We start from the raw sequence: 11,791 nt of genomic DNA, 5'->3' as shown, positions 1-11,791 counted from the left end.
AACCTTCCTTCCGAGGAGTGGCTGGTGGGTTTGAACCGCCAGCCTTCTGGTTAGCAGTCAAGTGCCTTAGGCACTATGCTACCAGAGCTCCTATATACTGAATAGTTATTTCTAAAGCTTGGTCACTCTAGGATCATATCTGTTCTAGAGGGGTACTCCTAATGTCTACTTTTACTTAAAATTCTCATCTTTGGTTTTATGTATTACTCCCCATCCCAACCAAATTTCAAGAGGCCATCAGAGTTCCTAAAATGCAATAGCAAGCGTCCCCACCAATTAAATTAGCATCAAAATACACTGCTCTCCTATCATTGTACATGGACATTACATTGTTGTTTATTGCTGTATAGCAAAACACCCCAGAATTTTAATGGCACAAAGCAAATAATACTAGGTGTCAGAAAATTGAGCAGGGTGCAATAGACATAGCTTGACTCTGCTCCATAATATCCGGTACCTCAGTTGAGGTGGCTCATATATCTAGAAATGACTGGGACAGCTTGATTGTGTTTTGGCTATTGGTGGGGTTCCTTGGTTCTTCTGTGGTACCTGCTGGGCTGTAATATCCAAGATGGCTTCCTCACACATATGGCGTCTGGGCTAGGATGACTAGAATGGCTGGGGATTGGCTGAACGTCTTTCTCATTCCACATGGCCTCTCTATGTGGCTGATTTGGCATTTCTCAACAGCATGATAATCTCAGGGTGGTCTGAATTCTTGTATGTTGGCTGAATTTCCTGAGAGTGAGCATACCAAGATCCACAAGCAGAAGTTGCTTTATGCAGCCAATACTTCTGCCTCATTCTCTTGCGTATATGAAACCAGACCAGATTCAGTTTGGGAGTACGTGAGTAGGTTTAGTTCATTGGTGGAGGTGGTGGTGGTGGTGGTGGTGGTGGTGGGGTGTTGTTATCATTGAAATCTAATTCCTAGGTAATTTAAGCATCAGTTGCATCATATGTGAATTTCCCGACATGTATTGATTGTTACCAGAAACACCTAATTCTGTAGTGCCTCCTTGGCTAATCTGTAGGGTATAAAAAGGCTATGAGAAGTTAATTGTATAATTGAAACAATATTTAACTTTCTTTAACCCAGTATTTCCCAAACTTATTTGACTCAGAATTTGAAACACGTAGTCAAGAGAAAAGCAATACAGTATAAAGCATGAAGTCAGAGAAATTTCTAGCTCACAATGTTTGCAGCTATAGGGTCTTGGGCAAATTAATCTTTCAGAGCCCTAGTTTCTTGTTCTGTAACACTAGTGATAAGAATACCACCTACCGAAGGTGGTTTTGAAGATTCAATGCTAGAATGTATTTTGCTTGTCACGTAATAACCTATTGCCCTCAAAACAAACAAACAAACAAAAAAAAAACCCACTGCCAGGGAGTCAATTCTGACTGATAGTGACCCTATAGGACTACCCCACAGTGTTTCCAAGCCTGCAATCTTTATGAAAGTGGTCTGCCTCATCTTACTTCCATGAGGTGACTGGGCATTTCTGTTAGCTGAAGTGCTTAACCACTGCTCCACCAGGGCGCCTTTGTCACCTAATAGATCCTTAATAGTGATGGCTGCTATTATCATGAATACAATTATTATTTAAAGCACTTAGAGGAAGTGAATGCAGGATAAACATCGAGGATAAAACATTCCAGGTTGTTTAGAATATGTTTTGGAATTTAGCAATTATAAATATTTTTTTGAGTACTTTTATATTTAAGCTCTGTACTGTATTATGAGTCGGGGCTGACTTGATGGCACATAACAACAACAACACAACAACTGTATGCTATAAGGGAAACAAAGAATTAAATACATTTTCTGCTCTCAGTTCATAATCAGTGCAAGAGTCAAGAAGTACAGGACTCAATTAATTTAATAAGAACAAGGGTTACCATAATATAAGAAAACTCAGAGGAAGAAAGGATTATGGAGGGTACTAGCAGATGGCTGTGATGGTCTTGAAGAATGAATAGGCCTTTGCTAGATAGAGATGAGAAGAAGAGCATGCTAAGTTAAAAATGGAGCAAAGTTCTGAGTATGAAGGAATTTTGCAGTAAGGCATATTTGGAGAACAATCTGGTATGTCTGAATTGTTACTAATTTTAGAAAATGTGTAAGATAAGTTCATTAAGAATTAATGGTTCATTAAGGATTAATGAAGGCTTTAGTTCTCAGTTAAATAAAAAATATAACATTGAATTTGAGTACTCACAAATTCTAATTTTTAGTTTGTGATTTGGTTCTTGGTACTCACAAGCTAAGTCTAGATCATCTTCTCTAAATGTGATTTCCATAGTCTTAGGGGAATTTTGGCTATAGAACAATTATTTTTTCAGGATTGATTTGCACTTACAATAGAGCCCTAATGGGAAACCTGCTGACATTTCAGTTATCTTTTCTCTTCAAAGACTTCAGCATATATGATTGAAGAAGAACTAAAGGAACGGCTAAGAAAAAAGCAAGAAACATTGAAGCATTTTCAGAGACAAGTCAAACAACGAGTAAATCAACATATTAAGCTGAGAAAAAAGCAACAGCTTCAGAAGTCTTATGAAGCAGTAAGTTGAAAAGTGGGCCTGAGTAAAGAGTGAATGGTGTGTATGTATGAGGTAACAGTAACAGAATCACTTTCTTTTGATTCTCTATCATATCTGATTTACTCGTGAGAATGGTAGATTTTATGTAGAAAAGCCATATTTTAATACTGTGTTGTTCTGAATCACTTTTTTGGTTTCACCAAATAGTTAAAAAACAGGGTTGAAGTTTTAGATTCAGACTTGGGTTTGAATTCTGGCTTTACTATTTGCTAGCTGTGTTACTTTGGCTTATTTAACTTTTCAGGAATGTAATTTTATCTGTAAAATGGAGATATAATATATGTCTCATGGAATTGTTTTAAGATATGGAAATTATTAGCATATAATAAGTGCCTGGTAAATGTTACTTTCTTTACTGGCTAAAGTCTCCCCAAACCAAAATCACTCACTGCTGTTGAGTTGATTCTGACTCATAGCTACCTTACAGGACAAAGTAGAACTGCCCCATAGGGTTTCCAAGGCTGTAACCTTTATGGAAACAGACTGCTACATTTTTCTCTCACGGAGCAACTGTTGGGTTCGAACTGCTGGCCTTCAGGTTAGCAGCTGAGCACTTAACCACCGCAACATCAGGGCTCAAAATTGCCCCCCCCCCCATTTAAAATCTTTAGGGCTGCTTAGAGGCAGTATTCAATTGCAGTGGGTTGGAGTGGAATCTTACTGTCCTCTTTCTTCCTTTTGTGTAGGCAGAGAAAGAAGGTTCTATGGCCATGCAGTCTTCAGATCCTGCACACTTAACTCCTAAAAGGAGAACAAGTGTTTTTCCAAAAAATTTGAATGCTGCTATTGGAAGTTCTTGGTTACCTTCTTCCCCAGAAGATGGAGAGAATCAGAATGAATTATTCCAACAGCAAGCCCAGGCTGTAAGTACATATTCATCTTATTTTATTTCTTTGATTTTTTTTTCATCCTCTAAACTAAAAAAAGGAGCTCTGGTAGCATGGTGCCTAAGGCACTTGCTAACCAGGAGGCTGGTGGTTCAAACCCACCAGCCACTCCTTGGAAGGAAGATGGGGCAATCTACTTCTGTACTGATACTGCCTCAGAAACCCAAGAAGGGATCGCAGTGAGTCGGGTCTGACTCAATGGCACATAATAACAACAACAACAAACTAAAATTATGACATATTTAGAATATGAAGTTGAGGTTAAGAGACATGACATTCAACTTCGTTTTTATTACTTTTCTACTTTTGTAATGTGGGGAATAGAATGGTGAGGTGATGCTTATTTATTATTCCTATTTATTTACTTTTGGTAAGACACTTTAGGATCTTCTAAAGAAAAATGCCAAAGTATTAGAGTTTAAAACTTATTAGAAAGAACTTTAGGTCAAGGACCATGCAAATTCACTATTAACACTGAAATTATGTTACAGGTAAGATACAGTCAGTTTTTAACATCTAATGACAGAAGTAATTCCTAACCTCTGTTGTAAAAAGGCTGAGTACAGATATGGGACTTTTCATTCATTGTTTTTCTTTGTCTCTTTTTTTGTTTCGCAAATACTGAGCCAGGTACTGCATAAGGTACAAGGGATAGGACACTGACTAAAGTAGACATACTTCTTGTCATCAGGGAGCTTATAAAACCTACTGCTAAGTAGGAATTTACTTTATAAAATGCATGACTAGAACTTATTAATAGCAGATATTTGAACAGGCTGTGTTTATTAAACTGTGTAGGGATACTAATGAAATATGAAATAGAACCCTTTGGGGTTTATATTTCCAAGTAGAACAATGAAACTAATAGGCCCATCTGTTAGATAATAAATAATGTAGAGACATTTGGTGTGTTTGGCAGTAAAGCTTATTCTTTGGCGGTTGAGAAATTTTAAAATTCCAGGGAAATAGTTGAGGAAGAATTCATGGAAAAAGTGGAATTGAAATGTATATTTTGAATTGGTAAACTTTGAATATGCAGGAGAGGAGAAAGAGGACTTTTGGATAAGAAGAACAGTTTAAGGTCTAGAATCAATAGTGAGCTTGCTACATTTGGGAGTAAGTGATGGGTGGAGATTTTCTAATTGGTGAGTTTATAGAGGATAGTAACAGAAAATGAGGTTAGATAGGTAGGAGTAAATCAGGATATGAAAAACCTTGATGGTACAAAATTAAAAGAAAATTTTATACACTGTTCTTTTTTTTAAAGTTGTTATATATGTATATGTAGCATGTATATATACATATATGTAGCACGTATATATAGGAGCTCTGGTAGCATAGTGGCTAAAGCACTTGACTGCTAACCAGAAGGCTGGCGGTTCAAACCCACCAGCCACTCCTCGGAAGGAAGGTTGGGCAATCCTACTTCTGTAGTGATACTGCCTTGGAAACCCATGGAGGGGTCGCTACGAGTCGGGGCTGACTCGACGGCACATAACAACAACAACAACAGCACGTATATATATTGCAGCATTTGCCAGTGTAATGTTTTTCACATTTACAGTTTGGTGACATCAGTTACATTAATCATGTTGTTCAGATATTGCCAATATTGCCAAAGTTTCCATCACCATAAACACAAATGCAGTACTTCCTAAACAATGATGACTCCCTATTTCTCCCTTTTTCCCACCCCAGATAATCACTAATAAACTTTGTATATTCTTTTCTTTTCTCGAAAAAAGATGAAGTACTAAAGAATATTGGTGACTTAAATGATTGTTTAGGCCTGCAAACTTTACCCATACAACTCTGTGATGTTGTTGTTGTTAATGTGCCATCAAGTCAGACCTGACTCATAGTGACGCCTCCTCGGATTTCCAAAGTGGTTGCACTATGGAAGTAGATTGCTCAACCTTCCTTCCGAGGAGTGGCTGGTGGGTTTGAACTGCCCACCTTCTGGTTAGCAGTCAAGTGCCTTAGGCACTATGCTACTAGAGGTCAACTCTGTGATAGTAGATGCTTTTTTTTTTTTACAGTTTCAGTTGCAGTTTTTATCCACTAGATGTCACTGAAAAATAGACAATGACACATTGTCTAAAACTGAGTAAATGTTGAATGAACATAATTCATTTTCTGAGTGTTAGTGAGCTTTTTAGATTTCTTATGTCTTGGAGCCATAGAAACAGAATCTTGGAGTTTAAAGGGTTTTAAAAGATCATCAAACATATTAAGATATTTCAGGGTGAAATAATTTCACATCTGGGATGTACTTCAAAATAATATAAGGGGTGTGTATGAGTGTGTGAGATGTAGGCGGACAGGGATAAAGCTTGATTGGCCAGAAGTTGATAATGTTAAAACAGGGTAATGGATACATGTGTGAGAGTGTTCAGTTTAATATACTGTTTACTTCTGTATATGTTTAAAGTTTTCCATATGTTTGAATTTATTTAGATTTTCAATGAAAAGATGAAAAACTGTTCATCTGGACTGACTTTTCTAAGGAATTCTTATAACGTCTCTAATGTATATATGGCCATCAAGTTTCTGTTTAAACATTTCTACTGTTAGAGAACTCACTACTTTTCATTCTGTTCATTTCAGTTTTAGAAGGCTTGAGATTATTAGAATTTTTTTTTTCAGTATATTAAGTAAAAGTTTTCTTTGTAACTTGGATGCATTAGCCTTAGTTTTTCCCTGTCAAGTAATAGAGAATAAAATGCCATGATCCTTTCTAAAAGCTTCCGATGTTTAAAAGCATTCAATTATCCTGTTGTTGTTGTTATTATGTGCCGTTGAGTCAGACCCGACTCATAGTGACCCCTTCTTGGGTTTCCAAGGCAGTATCACTACAGAAGTAGATTGCCCCATCTTCCTTCCGGGGAGTGGCTGGTGGGTTTGAACCACCAGCCTTCTGGTTAGCAGTCAAGTGCCTTAGCCATTATCCTATGCCTCCTAAATTTACTCTTTTTAGGTTTTCTACTTTCCTAATACTTGCAGTCATTTTTCATATGACATGATTTCTAGATTACTATCTTGGTTGGTTTCTTCTGAATGCTATTAATTTTTCAATGCTTTCTTCAAATATGACTCCCCAAAAGGAACACAATAGTTTGTTCCAAGTGTGACTTGGCCAGTGGGCCTCTATCCCTATCCTACCCTCCACTTATAATACTTGCTGGGGTTGAGTTTTAAGTTGGGAACTAGAATCATAGAAGTGGAAGAAATTTCACTATCAATATACTGATGAGTTCAGTATTGATATTTACACTATGATTGAGTTTCTATGGTCTCTCTTGATAACTGAAAAACCAACTGATCATTGCTTCATTCTCACCATTTACCTTTTATTTATCTATAGACTAGTAATTTCACAATAGTCTTTTTCCTTTCTATCATAGTTTGTCCCAGCTTTTTATTGGTATGTCTCTGCATCTTTTATTATCTTGTTTTTAGCTTTTACTCTCTCTTTACAGTACAGATTTTCTAGCTTTTAAAACCCTCAAAACAAAACAAAAGCCTAAAACAAACCAACCCACTACCATTGAATTGACTCTTACTCATAGGGACCCTATAGGACAAAGAAGAACTGCCCCATAGGGCTTACAAGTTTGTAAATCTTTACAGAAGTAGACTACCTCATGTTTCTCCCAAGGAGTGGCTGGTGGGTTTGATCCACCGACCTTTCAGTTGGCAACCAAATGCTTTAACCACTGCATCACCAGGGCTCCTTAAAAACCCTCAAAGTAACAGTTAATTTTGAAAGTTAAGTAAAGGTTTAAATAACATAACATAACCTAAATTCTCTGTAATCTGATATTAAATATCTAGTGAAAAGTTAGGCTCTTTTGATTGTAAGAATTTAGGGTAATCCAAGCAAAGAGGAAGTTTATTTCAAGACTACACATGGGACAAAAAGGAAACTAGACTCTCACATAAATTCAAATTCCTTTGAGGAGTCTGCAGTGAGAGTTTTTTGAATCTGAAGCAGCTCCTATGACCCCAACAAAATGGAATCATTGATCTTCGTGCTTGTATTTAATTGTTAACTGGATTGATTCAGTTGCTCTCATAGTATGACCAGCTGTCCTAGTTTGCTGAGCTTGAGAGTTTTCCTGGAAACTGTAGGACACATCTGAGCAAACAAAGATAGTTAATCACCCTGTTTCTGTGTGTGTGCTTCTTTCTTATTATTTGTCTACTACCAAATGATACTTTCTTTTCTCTTTATCAAGGAGCTCTGATGGTTTAATGGTTAAGGCATTTGGCTGCTAACCAAAAGGTTGGTGGTTCAAACCCACCAGCTGCTGCTCTGCAGAAGGAAGATGAGGCAATCTACTTCCATAAAGATTTACAGTCTTGGAAACCCTATGAGTTGCTATGAGTTGGAATTGACTCAATGGCAGTGAGTTTTTCTCTATATCATAGTTTCATAGTTTGGTATACTTGAGGCTCTTTTAGCTCTCTTTAGGTAGAACCTTTTGGCTTTTGACTTTCCTAGTTCTTTATCTGAGATAAGGAATCTTTATTGGCCCACCTTGCCTTTTTGCATTAGGTCTAGGTTACTAACCAGCCTGTAACTTGGTTGTTATGCCTACTTAGTGATAAAACAAAGCTTTTCCAACTTATGCATTGGATTGGAGCTTGTGAGCTATAAGAAGAAGCTCTTGTGAGTTGAAATTTTAGTTGGGTAGTATTATTGTAGCCATTTAGAAGTCTAACACATCTAAAAATCAGCATGCTCTCGTTGGAAATAAACTGCATTGTACTTGAATAGGATTCAACTTTAGATAGACTTTTTATGGCATTTACACTCACTTTAAATTGGTATTATGCTACCATTGCAATAAAATAGGTGAAATTCTCTAAATATATGGTCTCATTTATAGTCTTTTCCCATGACCTACATATTATTACTCATTGTTTCATTTATATGTCTCTCCATATAAATTCCATCTTTCTAATCCCTAATTGGGAGCTCTGGTAGCATAGTGCCTAAGGCACTTGACTGCTAACCAGAAGGCTGGCGGTTCAAACCCACCAGCCACTCCTTGGAAGGAAGGTTGGGCAATCTACTTCCGTAGTGATACTGCCTTGGAAACCCAAGGAAGGGTCGCTATGAGTTGGGTCAACTCAAAGGCACATAACAACAATAACAACAATCCCTAATTGACTAAAATTTGCATAAACAAATAGAACAGAAGAAAATATGAAAAATGCATGTGAAGCAATATCATAGTAGCTGCATATATTTGTAAAATTTTATCCTACAGGTTCCTTGAAGGTTTAAATTTTGTATTATTATATGATCATGATTTGCTTTAGATTTTAAGAAATAAACTTCAAACTTGATAAAGTTATGTATCTATGTGTAAAATAAACCTTTATTTGGAATGTAGAAGGCCTTTATTTACAAGAGGTGCTGCTGCACAACTGCTATACAGCCAGTCAGCTTAGGCTAGAGAGGAGTCTGCCAAAGGCTGTTCCTTTGTTAGAGTCAATGGGAATGATAAGTTTTCCTAGAAGGTACCATGATTGCATACCCGGTATTGCTGGATATAGTCTCTAAGAGTTAGTGGGAGAGTAGTTTTGTTGGAAGTGAGTTTTTAACTGAATGGAAGAAAATCTAGACCTGTGCTCTGTAGGGTTTTACTGAAGTTTACAAATATAAATATATATAAATTTAGTGGTGTGTGTGTGTATGGCTTCCAGTGTTGCATCCGTCTGTTGAAACATTTTAATTGCTGGAGCCTTGCTTTTCACAAATGCCTTTAGTACAGTTTGGACTTCTCCAGTACCATTGCTTCTTGATCATATACTACCTCCTGAAATGGTTGAACAGCAACTCACTTTTTTTAATTTTATTTTTTGTACAGTGACTGTGTGCTCCTTCCATCCTGTGTTGTTCAATTTTTTTGCCCATCCAGTCTTTCACTATTGCAACTCAAGGCTTGAATTTTTTCTTCAGTTGTTTCAGGTTGAGAAATGCCAAGTGTGTTTTTCCCTTTTGATTTTACAACTCCAGGTCTGTGTACATTTCATTATAATACTTTGTCTCCTCTAGCCACCCTTTGATATCAATTGAAATGTTTCCACAAACGGATGCAACACTAGAGGTGCTTACTTGTCCATGCCAAGAAATTTGGAATACAGGTGCCTGGACAGCCAACTGGAAGAGATGCATATTCATGCCTGTTCAAAGAAAGTGATCCATTGGAATGTGAAAATTATTGAACAATATCATTAATATCAAACCTAATATTATTATACTATTAGTATTATAGTAATAAAATCCTAAAATATTACCCTAAATTATCCTATAACTCAACAATGATTGTAGCAGTACATCCACAGAAATTAAAGCCAGGTTGAGAGTAGTATGTAGGACGAAGGATATCACTGCTGATATCAGATGGATTTTGGCTGAAAGCAGAGAATACCAGAAATATTTTTATCCATGTTTTATTGACCATGCAAAGGAATTCAACTGTGTGGAGCATAACAAATTATACATAACAATACAAAGAATGGGAATTGCAGAACGCTTAATTGTGCTCGGGGGGATCTGTACCTAGACTAAGAGGCAGTCATTTAAACAAAACAAGGGGATACTGCATGGTTTAAAATCAGGAAAGTGTTCAGTAGAGTTGTATCTTTTCACCATACTTATTCAATTTGTATGCTAAGCAGATAATCCAAGAAGTTAGGCTAAATGAAGAAGAATGTGCATCGGGATTGGAGGAAGACTCATTAACAACCTGTGATAAGCAGATGACACAATATTGTTTGCTGAAAGTGAGGAGGACTTAAATGATGATGAAGATCAAAGACTACAGCCTTCATTATGGATTACACTTCAACATAAAATGAAAATGCTCATAACTGGGCCAAATAGAGCAACATTATGAAAATGGAGAAAAGATTGACCTTGTCAAGGATTTGATTTTACTTGGACCCATAATCAATGCCCATGGAAGAAGCAGTCAAGAAATCAAACAATGTATTGCATTGGGTAGGGCTGCTGCAACTGTTTAAAGTGTTAAAAAACAAAGATGTCACCTTGAGGAGTAAGGTGTGCCTGGCCCATGCATGCCATTGTCTTTTCAGTCACCTCATGGACAATAAATAAGGAAGTCCAAAGAAGAATTCATGTGTTTTAATCATGGCATTGGCAAAGAATGTTGAATATGCTATTGACTACGAGAACAAACAAATTTATCTTGGATGAAGTACAGCTCCTTAGAAGCAAGGATGGTGAGACTTCATCTCATGAACTTTGGACATGTTATCAGGCAGAACTAGTCCCGCTTGATAAAGCAGAGGGTCAGTGTAAAAAAAGGAAGACCCTGAATGAGATGGATTGAAGCAGTAGCTATAATAATGAGCACAAACACATCAGTGATTGTGAGGATGGCACACAACTGGGCGATGTTTTGTTCTGTAGTACATAGGGTCTCTATGAGTTGAAATTGACTCAACAGCACCTATGTATGTACACAATATACAGACGCACATATAGTATGAGAACCCAAAATGTATGGACCTGCTTATGTTCATGGAGTGGAGGCTTTTTGAGAGAAATGGTCAGGGAATTTTTTTTAAATTCCTTTTTACACTTTGAGTTTTATTAAAATTACATATGTACAGTAGGGGTCCTGGTAGAACAAAGGTTAAGCTTTCAGCTGTTAACTGAAAGGCTGGTGATTTGAACCTAACCAGCAGCTATGTAGGAAAAAGAACTGACGATCTGCTCCCATACAGATTGTGGCCCATAAAACCCTATAGGGTAATCCTGCTCTGTCAGATAGTGTCAGCATGAGTCAAAAATCACCTTGATGACACTTCACAACAACAACAAAAAAATATACATAGTTTAAACAAGTAAAATAAATGATTGTGTACAGTATTTATAATTAAAAGAAATACAAGTACTTTGCCCATTTCCTTATTTTCTCCTCAAAAACAACAGTTTGGATTCTTTTAACTGAGTCTTGTGGTGTAAACATTCTTATTTCTAACCTACGTAGTAATGCTTGTGAAGGAGTTCTGGTAGTGTAGTGGTTAAAGCATTTGGCTGCTAACCAAAAGGTTGGCTGTTAGAACCTACTAACAGTCTGCTTCCATAAAGATTTATAACCTTGGGAATCCTGTTGGGCAATTAAACTCTGTTCTATAGGGTCTCTGTGAATCAGAATCGACTCAATGGCAGTGGGTTTAATATGCTTCTAGTATCGTTCCTTCTTGATCTTTTTTTTAAGGTAGGCATTTCTATTGATACCCTACTGTGGAGGTTG

At 36.9% G+C, this 11,791-nt stretch overlaps 1 protein-coding gene across 1 annotated transcript in view; it reads left to right on the top strand.

Annotated features, from left to right (window-relative positions):
- The window catches only part of CCDC15 (coiled-coil domain containing 15), a 165,313-nt gene that overhangs the window by 2,283 nt on the left and 151,239 nt on the right, over nt 1-11,791 (top strand). The window contains 2 exon segments of the mRNA XM_042782449.1: nt 2,419-2,568; nt 3,294-3,470. Coding sequence (XP_042638383.1) covers nt 2,419-2,568; nt 3,294-3,470 — 327 coding nt within the window.

The sequence above is a fragment of the Orycteropus afer genome, unplaced genomic scaffold, assembly GCF_000298275.1.
Source record: "Orycteropus afer afer isolate SDZICR_OR568_19922 unplaced genomic scaffold, OryAfe1.0 scaffold00325, whole genome shotgun sequence".
Taxonomy (NCBI): domain Eukaryota; kingdom Metazoa; phylum Chordata; class Mammalia; order Tubulidentata; family Orycteropodidae; genus Orycteropus; species Orycteropus afer.
The sequence above is the reverse complement of the archived record's forward strand: the minus strand, read 5'-3'. Positions and strand labels throughout refer to the sequence as shown.